This window comes from Balaenoptera musculus, chromosome 18 (assembly GCF_009873245.2).
Source record: "Balaenoptera musculus isolate JJ_BM4_2016_0621 chromosome 18, mBalMus1.pri.v3, whole genome shotgun sequence".
Classification (NCBI taxonomy): Eukaryota; Metazoa; Chordata; class Mammalia; order Artiodactyla; family Balaenopteridae; genus Balaenoptera; species Balaenoptera musculus.
The window spans coordinates 33,361,869-33,384,449 of record NC_045802.1 but is presented as its reverse complement, the minus strand read 5'-3'; the positions used below and the strand labels follow the sequence as shown (position 1 = coordinate 33,384,449).

The window sequence follows — 22,581 nt, the reverse complement described above, 5'->3', positions numbered from 1 at the left end:
AAACATCCAGATAGAGTTTTAAATTTTTTGAAACTGTCATTACTGATTATCAGTGTAATACTCAGTAGATTGCTCATTTACCTTCCCCTGAAGATAAGTGATATTTATTTATAAAACCCAATACACCCCAGACACAGCTGAAGCCATATTAATTATTTGGTGTACCACCTCCAAATAACATTATAATAGGATTCCCTCAGTCTTCTTTGTATTTAACCAGTTCTTCAACAAAGGCAGATTGTGTACTTCACCTACTTGGGTTGTGTTTCTATCTGAACTTTAAGAGAATTTCACGTGAAATTAGGAGTAGCAGTCCAAGTGCACATTGTAAAACACACACTTGCAGCCAAATTGTCAAATATAAATAACTATCAACTTACAGTTAGTATGATGGGGATTTCTACTGTGTGTGTTTTTTTAAAATTAATTAATTAATTAATTATTTAAAAAAATTTTTGGCTTTGTTGGGTCTTCGTTTCTGTGCAAGGGCTTTCTCTAGCTGTGGCAAGCGGGGGCCACTCTTCATCGCGGTGCGTTGACCTCTCACTATCGCGGCCCCTCGTGTTGCGGAGCACAGGCTCCAGACGCCAGGCTCAGTAATTGTGGCTCACGGGCCTAGTTGCTCCGCGGCATGTGGGATCTTCCCAGACCAGGGCTCGAACCCGTGTCCCCTGCATTGGCAGGCAGATTCTCAACCACTGCACCACCAGGGAAGCCCCTCTATCGTGTTTTTATGTACAAAAATATTTTAAAAGTTTGCTTTTATGTTCTCTTGTGTCTTGCTTTAAGCAAATTGTATGAGTAATTCCATGAAAGGTAAATTAGCAGTGATTTTTTTTTTTTTCCCTTTTATGAGTGGAGTCATAGTATCATCCCTTTAAAAAAATGAAACTTCTTTAGAACATTTACACTGATTTGATAGTAAAGTTCACTCTGTACCTAGCTTGTAATAGTGCCCAGGTTATTTGGAAACTACTTGTAGTGCTCAATAGAGCATCACATACTTGGGAATGCTTTTACTTTAAGCCCGAGGTATTCAACAAATTCAGTTCACTGTTCTAATATAGGAGGAAGGGTTGTATCTATTTTTCGCCCATGGCTCCTTCCTTATTTTGTCTTTCATTCCTTTCTAATCAGCGAAAGTAAATAAAAGCATTGAAATTATGAAACACTGATTTTTTGCATCTTTATAGATTTAGAAGTTGGAAAAGGGATATGCTAATTTTTTCTATCTTGCCTTTAGCTAGCTAGGCTAGTGGTGCAGTGCACATTTGTTTTAACAGTTGGATAGAAGGCAGCCCTCCCGCAGAGTTTAGGTGCTAAGCATGTGGGGGAGGTGTGCTGATTTTGTATTATTGTACACATTTTGGTATTGTTTATTGATACAAATGCAGTCCTACATCTAAAAACATAATGGGTTGATTTTTTTTTTTTTTCTTTATGCTATTTTTTAGGCTAAATACTATGGCATTTTTATGTTTAAAAGTGTTTTGGAGCTTGTTCTTTGTTATTTAAGTATATAGTTTCTTCATTGAAGGATTAAAGAAATACATTCAACCTGATGCTTCATTTCAAGCTCTTAGCACAGTGTGTAGATATAGAAGGGGCTCAATAAATATTAGTCATTGTTATTTTTATGACTTTTTTTTTTATTTTTATTTTTTTTTAGTTTCTGCTTTATAACAAAGTGAATCAGTTATACATATACATATGTTCCCATATCTCTTCCCTCTTGTGTCTCCCTCCCTCCCACCCTCCCTATCCCACCCCTCTAGGTGGTCACAAAGCACCGAGCTGATCTCCCTGTGCTATGCGGCTGCTTCCCACTAGCTATCTATTTTATGTTTGGTAGTGTATATATGTCCATGACACTCTCTCACTTTGTCCCAGCTTACCCTTCCCCCTCCCCATATCCTCAAGTCCATGCTCTAGTAGGTCTGTGTCTTTATTCCCATTTAACCCCTAGGTTCTTCATGACCTTTTTTTTTTTTTATTAGATTCCATATATATGTGTTAGCATACGGTATTTTTCTCTTTCTGACTTACTTCACTCTGTATGACAGACTCTAGGTCCATCCACCTCACTACAAATAACTCAATTTCGTTTCTTTTTATGGCTGAGTAATATTCCATTGTATATATGTGCCACACCTTCTTTATCCATTCATCTGTTGATGGACACTTAGGTTGTTTCCATGTCCTGCCTATTGTAAATAGAGCTGCAATGAACATTTTGGTACATGACTCTTTTTGAATTATGGTTTTCTCAGGGTATATGCCCAGTAGTGGGATTGCTGGGTCGTATGGTAGTTCTATTTGTAGTTTTTTAAGGAACGTCCATACTGTTCTCCATAGTGGCTGTATAAATTTACATTCCCACCAATAGTGCAAGAGGGTTCCCTTTTCTCCACACCCTCTCCAGCATTTATTGTTTCTAGATTTTTTGATGATGGCCATTCTGACCGGTGTGAGATGATATCTCATTGTAGTTTTGATTTGCATTTCTCTAATGATTAATGATGTTGAGCATTTTTTCATGTGTCTGTTGGCAATCTGTGTATCTTCTTTGGAGAAATGTCTATTTAGGTCTTCTGCCCATTTTTGGATTGGGTTGTTTGTTTTTTTTGTTATTGAGCGGTATGAGCTGCTTGTAAATCTTGGAGATTAATCTTTTGTCAGTTGCTTCACTTGCAAATATTTTCTCCCATTCTGAGGGTTGTCTTTTGGTCTTGTTTATGGTTTCCTTTGCTGTGCAAAAGCTTTTAAGTTTCATTAGGTCCCATTTGTTTCTTTGTGTTTTTATTTCCATTTCTCTAGGAGTTGGGTCAAAAAGGATCTTGCTGTGATTTATGTCATAGAGTGTTCTGCCTATGTTTTCTTCTAAGAGTTTGATAGTGTCTGGCCTTACATTTAGGTCTTTAATCCATTTTGAGTTTATTTTTGTGTATGGTGTCAGGGAGTGTTCTAATTTCATACTTTTACATGTACCTGTCCAATTTTCCCAGCACCACTTATTGAAGAGACTGTCTTTTCTCCACTGTATATTCTTGCCTCCTTTATCAAAGATAAGGTTACCATATGTGCGTGGGTTTATCTCTGGGCTTTCTATCCTGTTCCATTGATCTATATTTCTGTTTTTGTGCCAGTACTAAACTGTCTTGATTACTGTAGCTTTGTAATATAGTTTGAAGTCAGGGAGCCTGATTCCTCCAGCTCCATTTTTCGTTCTCAAGATTGCTTTGGCTATTCGGGGTCTTTTGTGTTTCCATACACATTGTGAAATTTTTTATTCTAGTTCTGTGAAAAATGCCAGTGGTAGTTTGATAGGGATTGCATTGAATCTGTAGATTGCTTTGGGTAGTAGAGTCATTTTCACAATGTTGATTCTTCCAATCCAAGAACATGGTATATCTCTCCAACTATTTGTCTCATCTTTAATTTCTTTCATCAGTGTCTTATAATTTTCTGCATACAGGTCTTTTGTCTCCTTAGGTAGGTGTATTCCTAGATATTTTATTCTTTTTGTTGCAATGGTAAATGGGAGTGTTTTCTTAATTTCACTTTCAGATTTTTCATCATTCGTGTAAAGGAATGCAAGAGATTTCTGTGCATTAGTTTTGCATGGAATAACTTTTTCCATCCCCTCACTTTCAGTCTGTATGTGTCCCTAGGTCTGAAGTGTGTCTCTTGTAGACAGCATATATATGGGTCTTGTTTTTGTATCCATTCAGCCAGTCTGTGTCTTTTGGTGGGAGCATTTAATCCATTTACATTTAAGGTAATTATCGATATGTATGTTCCTATTCCCATTTTCTTAAATGTTTTGGGTTTGTTATTGTAGGTGTTTTCCTTCTCTTGTGTTCCTTGCCTAGAGAAGTTCCTTTAGCATTTGTTGTAAAGCTGGTTTGGTTGTGCTGAACTCTCTCAGGTTTTGCTTGTCTGTAAAGGTTTTAATTTCTCCATCAAATCTGAATGAGATCCTTGCTGGGTTGAGCAATCTTTTTTTTTTTTAAATATTTATTTATTTATTATTATTTTTTTGGCTGTGTTGGGTCTTCGTTTCTGTGTGAAGGCTTTCTCTAGTCGTGGCGAGCGGGGGCCACTTTTCATCGCGGTGCGCGGGTCTCTCACTGTCGTGGCCTCTCTTGTTGCGGAGCACAAGCTCCAGACGCGCAGGCTCAGTAGTTGTGGCTCACGGGCCTAGTTGCTCCGCGGCATGTGGGATCTTCCCAGACCAGGGCTCAAACCTGTGTCCCCTGCATTGGCAGGCAGATTCTCAACCACTGCGCCACCAGAGAAGCCCGGGTTGAGCAATCTTGGTTGTAGGTTTTTCTCCTTCATCACTTTAAGTATATCCTGCCACTCCCTTCTGGCTTGCAGAGTTTCTGCTGAAAGATCAGCTGTTAACCTTATAGGGATTCCCTTGTGTGTTATTTGTTGTTTTTCCCTTGCTGCTTTTAATATGTTTTCTTTATATTTAATTTTTGAGAGTTTGATTAATATGTGTCTTGGCGTGTTTCTCCTTGGATTTATCCTGTATGGTGGGACTCTCTGTGCTTCCAGGACTTGATTAACTATTTCCTTTCCCATATTAGGGAAGTTTTCAACTATAATCTCTTCAAATATTTTCTCAGTCCCTTTCTTTTTCTCTTCTTCTTCTGGGACCCCTATAATTCGAATGTTGGTGCGTTTAATGTTGTCCCAGAGGTCTCTGAGACTGTTCTCAGTTCTTTTCATTCTTTTTTCTTTATTCTGCTCTACAGTAGTTATTTCCACTCTTTTGTCTTCCAGGTCACTTGTCCATTCTTCTGCCTCAGTTATTCTGCTATTGATCCCTTCTAGATTAGTTTTAATTTCATTTATTGTGTTTTTCATCTTTGCTTGGTTCCTCTTTAGTTCTTCTACGTCCTTGTTAAATGTTTCTTGCATTTTGTCTATTCTATTTCCAAGATTTTGGATCATCTTTACTATCATTATTCTGAATTCTTTTTCAGGTAGACTGCCTATTTCCTCTTCATTTGTTAGGTCTTGTTTGTTTTGACCCTGCTCTTTCATCTGCTGTGTGTTTTTCTGTCTTCTCATTTTGCTTATCGTACTGTTTTTGGGGTCTCCTTTTCGCATGTTGCAGGTTCGTAGTTCCTGTTGTTTTTGGTATCTGTCCCCAGTGGCTAAGGTTGGTTCAGTGGGTTGTGTAGGCTTCCTGGTGGAGGGGACTAGTGCCTGTGTTCTGGTGGATGAGGCTGGATCTTGTCTTTCTGGTGGGCACGTCCACGTCTGGTGGTGTGTTTTGGGGTGTCTGTGGCCTTATTATGATTTTAGGCAGCCTCTCTGCTGATGGATGGTGCTGTGTTCCTGTCTTGCTAGTTGTTTGGCATAGGGTGTCCAGCACTGTAGCTTGCTGGTTGTTGAGTGAAGCTGGGTCTTGTTGTTGAGATGGAGATCTCTGAGAGATTTTCGCCGTTTGGTATTATGTGGAGCTGGGAGGTCTCTTGTGGACCAGTGTCCTGAAGTTGGCTCTCCCACCTGAGAGGCACAGCCCTGATGCCTGGCTGAAACACCAAGAGCCTTTCATCCACACGGCTCAGAATAAACGGGAGAAAAAATAGAAAGAAAGCAAGAGGATAAAATAGAATAAAATAAAGCTATTATAATAAAAAATAAGAAAAATTTATCAAGAAAAAATTTATTAAGAAAAAAAGTTTTTTTAAATTTTAAAAAATAAATTTATTATTTTTTTATAATAATAAGAAAAAAATTATTAAGAAAAAATTTTTTTTTATTTTTTAAAATAAAACTACGGAAAAAATTATTAAGAAAAAATTTATTAAGAAAAAAATTTTTTAAGTAAAAAAATAAACAAAACAACAAAAAAAAAGGGAGGACCGAAACCTAGGACAAATGGTGAAAGCAAAACTATACAGACAAAATCTCACCCAGAAGCATACACCTATACACTCACAAAAAAAGGAAAAGGGGAAAAATTAATATATCCTGCTCCCAAGGTCCACCTCCTGAATTTGGGATGATTCGTTGTCTATTCAGGTATTCAACAGATGCGGGTACATCAAGTGGTTTGCGGAGCTTTAATCTGCTGCTTCTGAGGCTGCTGGTAGAAATTTCCCTTTCTCTTCTTTGTTTGTACAGCTCCCAGGGTTCAGTGTTGGATTTGGACCCGCCTCTGCATGTAGGTCGCCTGAGGGCGTCTGTTCTTTTCTCAGACAGGACGGGGTTAAAGGAGCAGCTGCTTCAGTGGCTCTGGCTCACTCAGGCCGCTGGGAGGGAAGGGTACCGGTGCGGGGCGAGCCTGCGGCGGCAGAGGCTGGCGTGATGTTGCAGCAGCCTGAGGCGCACCATGCGTTCTCCCGGGGAAGTTGTCCCTGGATCACGGGAGCCTTGCAGTGGCGGGCTGCACAGGCTCCCAGGAGGGGTGGTGTGTATAGTGACCTGTGCTTGCACACAGGCTTCTTGGTGGCTGCCGCAGCAGCAGCCTTAGCGTCTCATGCCCGTCTCTGGGGTCTGCACTGATAGCCGCAGCTCGCGCCCGTCTCTGGAGCTCGTTTAGGCGGCTCTCTGAATCCCCTCTCCTTACGCACCGTGAAACAAAGAGACAAGAAAAGGTCTCTTGCCTCTTTGGCAGCTGCAAACTTTTTCCCGGACTCCCTCCCGGCTAGCTGTGGTGCGCTAACCCCTTCAGGCTGTGTTCACGCAGCCAACCCCAGTCCTCTTCCTGGGATCCGACCGAAGCCCGAGCCTCAGCTCCCAGCCCCCGCCCGCCCCAGCGGGTGAGCAGACAAGCCTCTCGGGCTGATGAGCGCTGGTCGGCACCGATCTTCTGTGCGGGAATCTCTCCGCTTTGCCCTCCGCACCCCTGTGGCTGCGCTCTCCTCCGTGGCTCTAAAGCTTCCCCCCTCTGCCACCCGCAGTCTCCACCCGCGAAGGGGCTTCCTAGTATGTGGAAACCTTTCCTCCTTCACAGCTCCCTCCCACTGGTGCAGGTCCCGTCCCTATTCTTTTGTCTCTGTTATTTCTTTTTTCTTTTGTCCTACCCAGGTACGTGGGGAGTTTCTTGCCTTTTGGGAGGTCTGACGTCTTCTGCAAGCATTCAGTGGGTGTTCTGTAGGAGCAGTTCCACGTGTAGATGTATTTCTAATGTATCTGTGGGAAGGAAGGTGATCTCCGCGTCTTACTCTTCCGCCATCTTGCCCAGCGCCCTTTATGACTTTTAGAGATTTTTATTTAAAAAAATTTTGACTTTTGGTGAAAACTAAAATTTTTATTTCTTCTACCACTGTTGGAAGTTAAGTATTCGCAAATTAGCTTGTGGATTGCTTAAACTTACTATTCCCATTTATTGACATGTTTACATTTATAATATTGATGTTGCATTAATGATGTTTTGCTTAATTTCACTTCATTATAAGTTTAGCATATTAATTAACTTTTGTGTGTGTGTGTGTGTGTGTGTGTGGTGTGTGAAGAGGAGTTAGCATAGTTTCTACACTCAAGAATTGATATTACATGTATAGAAATGATGGCAATGAAGTAGTGATTCAGAAGACAGACAGAGGAACCAGCCCCATTTCTTAAAACAGCTGTTGGGTGTCCCTAGTTTTTTAAAACAACTATCGAGGATTGGAGTACTGATGTACATAGAGACATAACTTCTGGACATATATTCATGTGGAGATAATTTTATGTTTCTGGGTTATTTCAAAGCAGGGAAAGTTTATGTTGGTGAGTTAGATGCCCCTCTTCTTTGCTAGTGTGATACACTGTATACACTTCTTGCTACATTGTCTACGTAGCTTTATAATTACCTGTCTAGGTGCTTGTCTCCTCCACTGGATTGTTATTTGTTGCTTACGTTCTAAATAGCTAATTTATCTTTGTATCCCCAGCTTCTAATAGAGCAACCTCTCCATTGCTCTTCATTTCTTTTTGTAAATATGGGATTCCTTTTCCATCAATTCTGCCTGAAAAGCTTCTTTTGGCACTTTTTGTAGAGGAGATCTGCTGCAGACAGATTCTTTAGCTTTTGTCTGTCTGGAAATGTCTTTCTTTTGCTTCCATTTATGAAAAGTATTTTTACTAAACATAGAATTCTAGGATAAGGGTATTTTTCTTTCAGTACCTCAAAGATGCCATTCCCTTGTCTTTTGCTGGCATTGTTTCTGGTGAGAAATTTTCATTTGTATCATTTTTGTTCTATGTATAATGTCTTCTTTTCTCTGGCTGTACTTTTGTGGTTTGCCATTTATTTTTAATTTTCAGCAGTTTGACTATGAGCCTCCTAGGTTTTTTTTTGTTTGTTTGTTTTTTGTTTGTTATTTTGGTATTCTTTCTAGGGTTTGCTGAGCTTCTTGGATCTGTGAATTGATATATGTATATGTCTATCTATCTATCCTCTCTCTTCTGCTTCTGGACCCCAGTTACCCTTGTGTTACATTTCATATTGTATCATGGATTGTGGTTACTCTATTCTTTTTTTTCCCTTTTCCCATTTTGTTTTTCCTTTTTGTTTCAGCTTAGATACTTTCTATTGATATGTGTTTAGGCTCACCAATTCTTTCCTCAGCAATGTTCAGGTTCTGTTAAGGCCATCTAATGAAGTCTTCATTTCTGATACATTTTTCATTCTAATAGATTAAAAAAAAATAGTATCCATGGTTTGCTGCTGAAATTCTCCATCCTTCATGCATGATGGCCACTCTTCATTATATCCTTTAGCATATTTTTATAAATCTTATTTTAAATAGTCTGTTTAGTAATTCTACCCTCTGGGCCATCTCTAGGTGATTTCTTTTGACTGTGGGCCACATTTCTTGCTCCTTTGTGTGTCTAGCAATATTTTATTCTATGGTGGGCATTTTATTTAATTACAGTAGAAATTAAATAATGTTTGCTTCCAAGAAAGGGCATGCATGCCCTTCTTTCAGGCTGTTGGAATGGGGTCTGAGTCACTGTGATCTCTAGTTGAGCTGGATTTGGTTTCCTGCTGCTTCAGTTTTTTATTCAGCTCACCTGTGGCCTCAGATGTTTTGAGGGCTTAGGATCTGAGTGCTAATGAGATTCTGGCAATCTGTTTTTTGACATTACAACTGAACTTTAGCTTTGAAAACCGTCGAATATTTCTTTCTGCTTTAAAGTCCTGATGCCCATTTTTAGGGTTAGCATTCTCTTTTTTGTTTTCAGTTCCATTGCTGGCTCTCTGTTTCTTCAGAGAGACCTGTTATCCTACTCCCAGCCTTCGTGTGCTCTCTGTCAGCTGTGCTCAGCTGTTGTGTGCTCTCTGAAGGCCTGGATTTCTCTCAGGTCTTCTGTCTGGTCCAGAGCGTTCGGAGAGCAGCTGCTTTGCATTGGGAGAGACCTCTTATGCCTCAGGGAGCAAGCATCCCGCTCAGCTTTCCTGCTCTGCCCCCAGCCATTGGCCTCCTACCCCATGTAGCTGGTGAAGACTTGAGGGAAAGAGTTGGTAGGAGGGTGCAGACTTGCTCCATGGTTGGGGCTTCATGACCGAGGCCCTTGGAATTCTAATCTCTCATGCCAGTACCCATGCAGCTGTCAAAGTTCATAAAAAAAAACTTGGCTGGTTTTTCTTTACCTTTATTTTTCTTCAGCTGTTCGTCAGGGATAAAAGCAGTTTGTCACGTCCCAGTATTTAGTTCTTACAGGTTTTCTTGTTTCCTCAGCTTCCTGATGGGTTGAAAACAGTAGCAAGTACAATTTTGTAGGGTATCTGGCTTCTTTTGTTGTTAGGATGAGGGCAGTGGTGTTTTGTGACTACTTTGTAATCCTGCCAGAAGCTGTCATATTGTTAGTACTTTAATGTTTAGTTCATGTTAGATGGAGCATGTGTGAGTGTATAGTAAATGGTGTTTTTCCTAGGGATTATCTCCAAAGTGAACTTAAAGACCTATTTTGAAAGATAAACATTATTAACTTTGCATATCATTATTTGAAAAAAGTCCTATTTCTTTAGTGAAGTGAATAATCAATACTGTGACTTACTGTCCTTTTAAACAGAGAATTTTAAGTGTTATATTTCTTTAATGGGCTCTAGTAGCCCTATTCAGTAGAACCTTCTGTCATGATAGAAATGTACTTTGTGTGCTTTGGCCAATATGGGAGCCACTAGTCTCTTGTTGTTCTTGAGCACTTGGTATGTGACTAGGGCAACTAAGGAACTGAATTTAAAAATTTAGTTTACATTTAAATAACCACACGTAGCCAGTAGCTGCTACAATGAATAGTACAGGACTATGTACTACACATATATATGGTGAAAATAGTAGCTTAATGTGTGCACAGTTATGCTGAACAATTCCAGAATCATTGTGCTTTTTAAGTACACACTTCTTTACCTTTTTTGCTGGTTACCACTTGAAACACTGTATGTGTCTGGGTTCTCTATTAGGAATAGAACTTGTGAAATTCAAGCAATTTTCAATGAATGAACAATTAACTTCGTAAACTAATCTACGCATTTTCAAATATCCGTGGACTATTTGATGATATAATTGTAGAAGAAATCTCATTGCAGCCAAAATCCAGTTTTATTCCCTGAGGCTTTAGCTACTCTATAGTTGTTCATGAAGTTCAAATACAGACCAACCTGAATAAAGAGAAATGTGATGTCTATCAGGCCAACAAGTTATGGAGGTGTAAGTAAAAGTCAATTTTTAAAATGCCTAAATCATGCCCTGCTCCCCCACCTCCCCATCCCATAGTCTGTACTATGAAAAGGACACTCGATGAGGGGCTGGGGGGCAGGACACTGAGTACTAGTTAGATTGCCAACCACTAAATTAGCTAAGTTACCTTTGTAAAAATGCTTAATTTGTTAATCTGTAAAGCAAACGTCACTTATTAGACTCTTAATTCTATAATCTTAAGATTAGAAGGAATCTTTTGAGGTTGTGTATCTCTTCTGCCTTTAGACAGGATGGTTATGAAGACGCTTATTATTATATTTATTATTTCTTTTAATTTTAAAGATTAAGTGCTGAATTAATTGAATGCCTCCTGATGAAATCACAGTGATAATGTAATTGACCCTGTTTGTTTTTTCATTTTGGGAATTAGGTAAATATTGTTGGAGAAGGGAATACTTACGTGTGTGCTATTTATTTTATCTTTCTTCATAGCTGGACAGATTTGCCAGCATAAGAATTCCAGGGAGCAAGAAAGAAAGGACTCCACTTTCCAACCTGAAGACTGCATTTTCAAGCAATGATTGCTCTTCAGAGATGAATGAAAACATTCCAAAGCCACTGTCCGAGAAGGAACTCTTAGAGCTTTTTGAAAAGATGATGGTAAGAATTTTGATTCCTTATAAAACGTTTGATGTAAAAAAAAGCCTTTGCTTTGGCTCATGTTAATGGAACCACACATGTCTGAAGCTCAGGTTCCATAGGTGATTTCTGATGTCATTAAGATAGTACTTAAGGCATAGAGTTTTAGGATTACAAAAATAAGAATCCGAAGAAAAATGTCATACCAGTTGTTTTACACAGAAATACATAAAAACATAAACCTCTAAAGTATCAAATGATATACTTTTGTCTTAAATAGATTATCTAAGTGGTCTGTCTGGGTCGGTTGCATTTGAGAATGACGGTCACAGCTCTCTGCTGTGTGCATTGTTAAGTGTGCTGATTTTTGGACCTTGTTTGAGTCCTTTCTCAGTTCTCATGATAACCAGGTTTGCACAGTCCTGCAACAGTTAAATCTGCACTTGAACTCACTGAATTTGCGGTGTGCCTTTGTAATTCTTTTATCATCACAAGTTGATATAATTTCAATCTAGAACAAAAGAACGTAACCATTTTTGCTAGCCTTTGCATCTGTCAATGAGACTTGTGTAAGGTAGATTTCTTCAAGACTACCTTTGAGGACTCAAGATAATAAAGTGCCCCCTCATTCATGTCTCATATGTGGAACCACTACCTAAATTATCCGTGAGATTCTGGAATGGTACTTTTTTGGTTCACTTGTGACTACCTTGTTACGAAAAATTTTTCTTCTGGCTCATAATTGCTGGTGTCATCTGAGTAAGTAAAGCAAGTAGGCCAGTGATGTTAGACATTTATGGAGGCTTACAGCAGCTAGTAGTTGTTAAAGTACAACTACCTAGGAAGTACAGAACATAGTTGATCGTATTCTGTTCTGAACATGATGACTTTAGAAGTATTTTTCTGTTAGTCTTTCTTACCCTTCTCCTAGCTAAGAGTATCAATTTTAATTGTATGAACAGGGCAGATGGATTTTGGCATTTTTGAAGTGTTTACACATTTAATAACTGGGCCAGATCACTTGTTAAATCTTTTTTTTTAAAATTTTAAATTAATTAATTAATTAATTATATTTATTTATTTTTGGCTGTGTTGGGTCTTCGTTGCTGCCTGCGGGCTTTCTCTAGTTGCAGCGAGCGGGGGCCACTCCTCGTTGCAGTGTGCGGACTTCTCATTGTGGTGGCTTCTCTTGTTGTGGAGCACGGGCTATAGGCGCGCGGGCTTCAGTAGTTGTGGCTCGCGGGCTCTAGAGCGCAGGCTCAGTAGTTGTGGTGCACGGGCTTAGTTGCTCCGTGGCATGTGGGATCTTCCTGGACCAGGGCTTGAACCCGTGTGCCCTGCACTGACAGGAGGATTCCTAACCACTGTGCTACCAGGGAAGCCACACTTGTTAAATTTTAAACAGGTCTCCTTGTTGGCAGAAGATCTTTTGCAGTCAAACTCACTTTACAGGGCTGCCCAATTTGCTAATGAGTGAGTTTGTCACAACTAAAGGCTTTAAAAAAAATAAAGAATAGGTTTTTTTTTTTTTCTTCTCCTTTTTTGATACCTTGACCATATCACAGTGGTCAATGCAGGGAAAACCTGCTGGAGATTGTAAAGCTGAGAAGGGTCTTTCTCCTTTAAATGTGGACTAGTGATATTTCTCAGGCTTGTCAGGTGGGATACCACATCTTTGACAAATTTAAAGCTGTTTTTATGTCTGGGGAGGATGCTAGATTAGGTTGGGTTTTATTTTTGGCTTGCACCTATCCATACCATTTTTATTAATAAAAATTCTTTTGAGGAAGCAACATTGAATAATCTGCCATATTCATTTTTTGGCATTTGCCAAAAAGAGGTTTCATTTAGAGGTTGTACCTAGATTCTTTGTTTTGGCATTGTACAGTTTAAAAAAATCTTGTTTAACGTTATCAAAGGTACTTAGATGATTTTTTTCATGAAGTAAAATCTTTGTTTTGAAGAACACCTCTTTTCCCTCCTCAAGACGGTCCTTTGAAAGACAGTGTGTTGACTTGATTACTTAATGAATGCGAAGTACAGTGTAATCCTTCAACATTTGTACTCATTTCACTTTTATTTAGGAAATTAATTTAGTTGGTCGCTGGGTAAAATCTTCAGTGCACTTTTTTAAAAGTAGTGATGAATTTTTAGTTATGCTACTTCTTAAGGGCTTTTTTTCCTGTTTGCCATCCAGTGAAAGCAGAATTTTTATCTGAAAGCTCATCTTGGTTTCTCTTTAGATCTTAGATATGTGAAATAGTTGTGTGAGCATTGCTGTGTATACAGCTTTGATTTATGGATGTCAAATTTCAGTGGTTGCTCTTGAACTCACAGTAGATCTGTGTAGCTGGCTTTTTGACCAAGGTGAACATGGTAGGTACAGATTGAAAGTGACTTGTTTGTTCCAGCCAGTGCCCCTTTAAACCAGCTCTTTCAGCTTATTCTTTCCTGCCCCTGGATAAAATTCACCGCAGGTCCCAGAGTTTTCTGTTTGCTTTCAGATAATGAAAACCCTAGTTTAATTTAAATAAGTTAACTTTTATCCAGAGAAACCCTCTCACTTTCCCTCTTTCAAGGCTGCTCCACTTAAAGCCTCCAGGGCAGGCTGTGGTCGTGGCTGTGGTTGTGGCTGTGCTTGGGGCTGTGGTTGTGGCCGTGGTTGTGGCCGTGCTTGGGACCATGGTCAGGCCCGTGCTTGGGGCTGTGCTTGGGGCCGTGCCATGCTTGGGGCCGTGGTCATGGCTGTGCTTGGGGCCGTGCTTGGGGCCGTGCTTGGGGCTGTGCTTGGGGCTGTGGTCAGGGCTGTGCTTGGGGCCGTGGTTGTGGCTGTGGTTGGGGTCATGGTCATGGCTGTGCTTGTGGCCATGCTTGTGGCTGTGCTTGGGGCCGTGCTTGGGGCCGTGCTTGGGGCTGTGCTTGGGGCCGTGCTTGGGGCCATAGTCAGGGCCGTGCTTGGGGCCGTGGTCGTGGCTGTGCTTTGGGCTGTGGTCGTGGCTGTGCTTGGGGCTGTGGTCGTGGCCGTGCTTGAGGCCATGCTTGGGGTCGTGGTCGTGGCCGTGCTTGGGGCTCTGGTGGGCTCTGCTCTGTTTCCCCACACTGCGTTTCCCTTCTTTCCTGCTCTCCAGACTGAACCTATCTCCTCCAGGATGACACTGGAGATGAGGGGAGGAGGAATAAAAATACTTTGCTGGCCGAGGGTATTTATAATCTGGCACTGGTGCCGTGGGGTGTTGTGTTAGTTTTATTGCTGACCATGACAAATTGCCACAGATTTGGTGGCTTAAAACCACACCACTGTATTGTCTCGTAGTTTTGTAGGCTGAAGTCCAGGTCGACTCAGCTGGTTTCTGTAGGCTGACAAGGCTGAAATCGGTGTCAGATGGCTGGGCTCTTATCAGAGGCTTTGGGGAGAATCCTCTTCCGATTTCATTTTGTTGGCACAGTTCCCTGATGTTGTAGGACTGAGGTCCCAGTTTTCTCCCTGATTGTCCTCTGGGGGCTGCCTTAGCTTTGAGAGGCCTCTTTCCTATCCTTCACATGGGCCCTTACATCTCAGATACATCAAATCCATCTCACACTTAGAATTTCTCTGAATTCCCCTTCTGTGGCATCTCTTGCCTCCATCTGGAGAAAGTCCTCTGCTTTTTAGGGTTCATGTATTAGCTTGGGCTCACCCAGAAAATCCAAAATAATTTCCCTGTTTTAAAGTTTGTAACCTTAATTACATCTGCAGAGCCCCTTCTGCCATGTCATTTGACATATTTACAGAAGCCAGGGGTTAGGGCATGGATATCTTTGGGGGACCATTTTGCCTGTCAGAGGTATAGGGGATTACAAATGTGGATTCCTTTCTCCTGTGGTATTTTCATGACTCCCCTGCTCCCAGTCTCACCTATAATTCCCTTGTCACTGGTGACGTCTCCTTTGGCCTTCTGCCCAGGCTTCCATGAGAGCATTCCTCTGGTGGGGTCACCTTTGGGATGCAGTATCTCTTAGATGGCCTGGGCCTGCTTCTCCCTGGGATCCATATCCTGTCCATGGGAAGCTCATGTGTCCTTTGCCACATTTCCTGTCCTTTATCTTGTTCCATTCAGAGCCTGTCCTCCACAAAGAATAGTTTACTCTGGCTCTTTCTACCAATAGCTTTTCATTTTTGCTGTTGTTTTGCTGTAGATGTTTACCCCTCTAACTGTAAATGGCAATCATCAGATCCTGTTTGCAACATGTAACACAGCACAGCTGTCCTCTTGTTTGTGTTTCTCATTTTCCTTTGGGTACCGTGACACTTTTTTCCTTTTCCTGATTTTTCTCCTCTCTAGCCACTTCATACCAGTTTACTTTCCATGCCTCCTCTTCTTTTTATTTCCTCAGAGTGTTGCCTCTGTCCCTCTTGTCTTTTCTTTATCAATTGTTCCCTACACACCCCTTCTAGGGGATTGGAGCCCTTTCATACTGTAGAATATTCCCTATATTCTGACTCGTTGCTGTGTCTTCTACAAAGAGCAGCTGTAATCGAGCTCTCTAAGAGATGTTAAACCTCAACAAGCCAGAAACTGAATTTATTTTCTTATTTTTTTCCAGTTTTATTGAGATAAAATTGACATTTAACATTGTGTAAACTTAAAGTATACAATGTGATGATTTGATAGAGGTATATTTTTTAAAATGATTGCCACAATAAGGTCAGTTAACACATCCATCACCTCACATAATTATCATTTTTTTCCCTGTGGTGAGAACTTTAAGGTTTACTCTGAGCAACTTTCAACTATATAATATTTTTTTAGACTAGAGTCACCATTCTGTACATTACATCCTGAGAATTTATTCATTTTATAACTGTAAATTTGTATCCTTTGACTACCTTCACCCACTTTCCCCACCCCTCAGTCCCTGGCAACCACCAATGAACCCTGTTTCTATGAGTTTGGTATTTTTAGATTCCACATACAAGTGATAACACACAGCATTTTTCTTTCTCTGTCTGATTTATTTCACTTAGCATAGTGCCCTCAGGGCCTATCCATGTTGTCACAAATGACAGGACTTCCTTTTTTACGGCTGGATAGTATTCATATGTATATGTATATATAGGAATGCACACACACACACCACAGTTTCTTTATCCATTCATTTCTCAACAGACACTTAGGTTGTTTCTCTATTTTGGCTATTGTAAATAATACTGCAGTGGACATAGGCATGAAGGTATCTTTTCAAGTAAGTGTTTTTGCTTTCTTCGAATAAATACCCAGAAGTGGAATTGTTGAATCATATGATAGTTCTATTTTTAATTTTTTGAGGAACCTCCATACTATTTTCCATAGTGGTTATAACAATTTACACTCCACCAGCAATGCATAAGGGTTCTTTTCTTTCACATCCTCCCCAGCACTTGATATTTTTTTTTTTGAAAACAGCCATTCTGACTGTGTGAGGTGATATAATCATTGTGGTTCTGATTTGCATTCCCCTGAATGATTAATGATGTTGAGTCCCTTTTCATGTACCTGTTGGCCATGTGTTTAACCTTTTTGGAAAAATGTTTATTTAGTTCTTCCCATTTTTAATCAGATTTTGTTTCTTTGCTTTTGAGTTATATGTGTTCCTTATGTATTTTGGATATTAACTTCTTACCAGATATGTGGTTTGCAAATATTTTCTCCCATTTCATAAGTTGCCTTTTAATTTTGTTGATGGCTTTTTTTTTGCTGTGCAGAAGCTGTTTAATTTGATGAAACCCTTCACGTTTATTTTTGTTTTTGTTGCTTGTGCTTTTGGTGTCATGTTCAAAAAACTCATTGCCAAAACCAACATGAAGGAGCTTTTCCTCTATGTTTTCTTCTAGGAGTTTTAGAGTTTCAGGTCTTAAATTTAAGTCTTTAATCCATTTTGAGTTAATTTTTGTGAGTGGTATAAGGTGGAGTCCAGTTTCTTTCTTTCTTTTTTTTTTTGCATGTGATTATCCAGTTTTTCCTCCTTTATTGAGGAGACTATCTCTCCCCATTGAGTATTGTTGGCTCCCATTTCAAATATTAGTTGACCATATATGCATGGGTTTATTTCTGGACTCTTGATTCTGTTCTGTTGTTCTTTATGTTTGTTTTCATACCAGTACCATAATGTTTTGATTACTATAGCTTTGTAATATAGCTTGAAATTGAGAAGTGTGATGTCTCCAGCTTTGTTCTTTTTCAAGATTGCTTTGGTTATGCATGGTTTTTGGTGGTTCCATACAAATTGTAGGACTGTTTCTATAAAAATGCCATTGGAATCGTGATAGGGATTGCATTGAATATATAGATGGCTTTGAGTAGGATGAACATTTTAACAATACTAATTCTTCCAACCCAAGAACACAAAACCTTTTTCCATTTATTTGTGTCTTTTGCAGCTTTTCTCATCAGTGACTTACAGTGTTCAGTGTACAGACATTTCACCCCTCAGAGCTGCTTGTGTATAAGTCCCTTGTGTAATTTATCCTTTATTTATTATTATTATTATTATTATTTTAGTCAGTCATCAATTTTATACACATCAGTGTATACATGTCAATCCCAATCGCCCAATTCAGCACACCACCGTCCCCACCCCACTGCGGTTTCCCCTCCTTGGTGTCCATACGTTTGTTCTCTACATCTGTGTCTCAACTTCTGCCCTGCAAACTGTTTCATCTGTACCATTTTTTAAGTTCCACATACATGCGTTAATATACGATATTTGTTTTTCTCTTTCTGACTTACTTCACTTTGTATGACAGTCTCTAGATCCATCCACGTCTCAAAAAATGACTCAATTTTGTTCCTTTTTATGGCTGAGTAATATTCCATTGTATATATGTACCACATCTTCTTTATCCATTCGTCTGTCGACGGGCATTTAGGTTGCTTCCATGACCTGGCTATTGTAAGTAGTGCTGCAATGAACATTGGGGTGCATGTGTCTTTTTGAATTATGGTTTTCTCTGGGTATATGCCCAGTAGTGGGGTTGCTGGATCATATAGTAATTCTATTTTTAGTTTTTTAAGGAACCTCCATATTGTTCTCCATAGTGGCTGTATCAATTTACATTCCCACCAACACTGCAAGAGGGTTCCCTTTTCTCCACACCCTCTCCAGCATTTGTTGTTTGTAGATTTTCTGATGATGCCCATTCTAACTGGTGTGAGGTGATACCTCATTGTAGTTTTGATTTGCATTTCTCTAATAATTAGTGATGTTGAGCATCTTTTCATGTGCTTCTTGGCCATCTGTATGTCTTCTTTGAAGAAATGTCTGTTTAGGTCTTCTGCCCATTTTTGGATTGGGTTGTTTGTTTCTTTAATATTGAGCTGCATGAGCTGTTTATATATTTTGGAGATTAATCCTTTGTCCTTTGATTCATTTGCAAATATTCTCTCCCATTCTGAGGGTCGTCTTTTCGTCTTGTTTATGGTTTCCTCTGCTGTGCAAAAGCTTTGAAGTTTCATTAGGTCCCATTTGTTTATTTTTGTTTTTATTTCCATTACTCTAGGAGGTGGATCAAAAAAGATCTTGCTGTGATTTATGTCAAAGAGTGTTCTTCCAATGTTTTTCTCTAAGAGTTTTATAGTGTCCAGTCTTACATTTAAGTCTCAAATCCGTTTTGAGTTTATTTTTGTGTATGGCGTTAGGGAGTATTCTAATTTCATTCTTTTACATGTAGCTGTCCAGTTTTCCCAGCACCACTTATTGAAGAGACTGTCTTTTCTCCATTGTATATCTTTGCCTCCTTTGTCATAGATTAGTTGACCATAGATGCGTGGGTTTATCTCTGGGCTTTCTATCTTGTTCCATTGATCTATGTTTCTGTTTTTGTGCCAGTACCATATTGTCTTGATTACTGTAGCTTTGTAGTATAGTCTGAAGTCAGGGAGTCTGATTACTCCAGCTCCGTTTTTTTCCCTCAAGACTGCTTTGGCTATTCGGGATCTTTTGTGTCTCCATACAAATTTTAAGATGATTTGTTCTAGCTCCGTAAAAAATGCCATTGGTAATTTGATAGGGATTGCATTGAATCTGTAGATTGCTTTGGGTAGTATAGTCATTTTCTCAATATTGATTCTTCCAATCCAAGAACATGGTATATCTCTCCATCTGTTGGTATCATCTTTAAATTCTTTCATCAGTGTCTTATAGTTTTCTGCATACAGGTCTTTTGTCTCCCTAGGTAAGTTTATTCCTAGGTATTTTATTCTTTTTGTTGCAATGGTAAATGGTAGTGTTTCCATAATTTCTCTTTCAGATTTTTCATCATTAGTGTATAGGAATGAAAGAGATTTCTGTGCATTAATTTTGTATCTTGCAACTTTACCAAATTCATTGGTAAACTCTAGTAGTTTTCTGGTGGCATTTTTAGGATTCTCAGTTTTACTTCTTCTTTTCCAGTTTGTATTCCTTTTATTTCTTTTTCTTCTCTGGTTGCCGTGGCTAGGACTTCCAAAACTATGTTGAATAATAGTGGTGAGAGGGGACATCCTTGTCTCGTTCCTGATCTTAGAGGAAATGCTTTCAGTTTTTCACCGTTGAGAATGATGTTTGCTGTGGGTTTGTCATATATGGCCTTTATTATGTTGAAGTATGTTCCCTCTATGCCCACTTTCTGGAGAGTTTTTATCATAAATGGGTGTTGAATTTTGTCAAAAGCTTTTTCTGCATCTATTGAGATGATCATATGGTTTTTATTCTTCAATTTGTTAATATGGTGTATCACATTGATTGATTTGCGTATATTGAAGAATCCTTGCATCCCTGGGATAAATCCCACTTGATCGTGGTGTATGATCCTTTTAATGTGTTGTTGGATTCTGTTTGCTAGTATTTTGTTGAGGATTTTTGCATCTATATTCATCAGTGATATTGGTCTGTAATTTTTTTTTTGTAGTATCTTTGTCTGGTTTTGGTATCAGGGTGATGGTGGCCTCATAGAATGAGTTTGAGAGTGTTCCTTCCTCTGCAATTTTTTGGAATAGTTTGAGAAGGATGGGTGTTAGCTCTTCTCTAAATGTTTGATAGAATTCACCTGTGAAGCCATCTGGTCCTGGACTTTTGTTTATTGGAAGATTTTTAATCACAGTTTCAATTTCATTACTTGTGATTGGTCTGTTCATATTTTCTGTTTCTTCCTGGTTCAGTCTTGGAAGGTTATACCTTTCTAAGAATTTGTCCATTTCTTCCAGTTTGTCCATTTTATTGGCATAGAGTTGCTTGTAGTAGTCTCTTAGGATGTTTTGTATTTCTGCGGTGTCTGTTGTAACTTCTCCTTTTTCATTTCTGATTTTGTTGATTTGAGTCCTCTCCCTCTTTTTCTTGATGAGTCTGGCTAATGGCTTATCAATTTTGTTTATCTTCTCAAAGAACCAGCTTTTAGTTTTATTGATCTTTGCTATTGTTTTCTTTGTTTCTATTTCATTTATTTCTGCTCTGATCTTTATGATTTCTTTCCTTCTGCTAACTTTGGGTTTTGCTTCTTCTTCTTTCTGTAGTTCCTTTAGGTGTAAGTTTAGATTGTTTATTTGAGATTTTTCTTGTTTCTTTAGATTGGCTTGTATAACTATAAACTTCCCTCTTAGAACTGCTTGTGCTGCATCCCATAGGTTTTGGATCGTCGTGTTTTCATTGTTATTTGTCTCTAGGTGTTTTTTGATTTCCTCTTTGATTTCTTCAGTGATCTCTTGGTTATTTAGTAACGTATTGTTTAGCCTCCATGTGTTTGTACTTTTCACTTTTTTTTCCCTGTAATTCATTTCTAATCTCATAGCGTTGTGGTCAGAAAAGATGCTTGATATGATTTCAATTTTCTTAAATTTACTGAGGCATGATTTGTGACCCAAGATGTGATCTATCCTGGAGAATGTTCCGTGCGCACTTGAGAAGAAAGTGTAATCTGTTTTTGGATGGAATGTCCTATAAATATCAATTAAATCTATCTGGTCTATTGTGTCATTTAAAGCTTCTGTTTCCTTATTGATTTTCATTTTGGATGATCTGTCCATTGGTGTAAGTGAGGTGTTAAAGTCCCCCACTATTATTGTGTTACTGTCAATTTCCTCTTTTATAGCTGTTAGCAGTTGCCTTATGTATTGAGGTGCTCCTATGTTGGGTGCATATATATTTATAATTGTTATATCTTCTTCTTGGATTGATCCCTTGATCATTATGTAGTGTCCTTCCTTGTCTCTTGTAACATTCTTTATTTTAAAGTCTATTTTATCGGATATGAGTATAGCTACTCCAGCTTTCTTTTGATTTCCATTTGCATGGAATATCTTTTTCCATCCCCTCACTTTCAGTCTGTATGTGTCCCTAGGTCTGAAGTGGGTCTCTTGTAGGCAGCATATATATGGGTCTTGTTTTTGTATCCATGCAGCAAGCCTGTGTCTTTTGGTTGGAGCATTTAATCCATTCACGTTTAAGGTAATTATCGATATGTATGTTCCTATGACCATTTTCTTAATTGTTTTGGGTTTGTTTTTGTAGGTCCTTTTCTTCTCTTGTGTTTCCCACTTAGAGAAGTTCCTTTAGCATTTGTTGTAGAGCTGGTTTGGTGGTGCTGAATTCTCTTAGCTTTTGCTTGTCTGTAAAGCTTTTGATTTCTCTATCAGACCTGAATGAGATACTTGCTGGGTAGAGTAATATTGGTTGTAGGTTCTTCCCTTTCATCACTTTAAGTATATCATGCCACTCCCTTCTGGCTTGTAGAGTTTCTGCTGAAAAATCAGCTGTTAACCTTATGGGAGTTCCCTTGTATGTTATTTGTCATTTTTCCCTTGCTGCTTTCCATAATTTTTCTTTGTCTTTAATTTTTGCCACTTTGATTACTATGTGTCTCGGCGTGTTTCTCCTTGGGTTTATCCTGTATGGGACTCTGTGCTTCCTGGACTTGGGTGGCTATTTCCATTCCCATGTTAGGGAAGTTTTTGACTATAATCTGTTCAAATATTTTCTCTGGTCCTTTCTCTCTCCTCCTTCTGGGACCCCTCTAATGCGAATGTTGTTGCATTTAATGTTGTCCCAGAGGTCTCTTAGGCTGTCTTCATTTCTTTTCATTCTTTTTTCTTTATTCTGTTCCACAACAGTGAACTCCACCATTCTGTCTTTCAGGTTACTTATCCGTTCTTCTGCCTCAGTTATTCTGCTATTGGTTCCTTCTAATGTAGTTTTCATTTCAGTTATTGTATTGTTCATCTCTGTTTGTTTGTTCTTAAATTCTTCTAGGTCTTTGTTAAATATTTCTTGCATCTTCTCGATCTTTGCCTCCATTCTTATT

The 22,581-nt window shown here is 39.1% G+C and overlaps 1 protein-coding gene across 2 annotated transcripts in view; it reads left to right on the top strand.

Moving 5' to 3' along the window:
- The window catches only part of DIAPH3 (diaphanous related formin 3), a 563,950-nt gene that overhangs the window by 50,651 nt on the left and 490,718 nt on the right, over positions 1–22,581 (top strand). For both annotated transcript variants that reach the window (XM_036831862.1, XM_036831861.1), the window contains one exon: positions 11,145–11,312. In XM_036831862.1, coding sequence (XP_036687757.1) covers positions 11,145–11,312 — 168 coding nt within the window. The remainder of the gene's footprint in view (positions 1–11,144; positions 11,313–22,581) is intronic.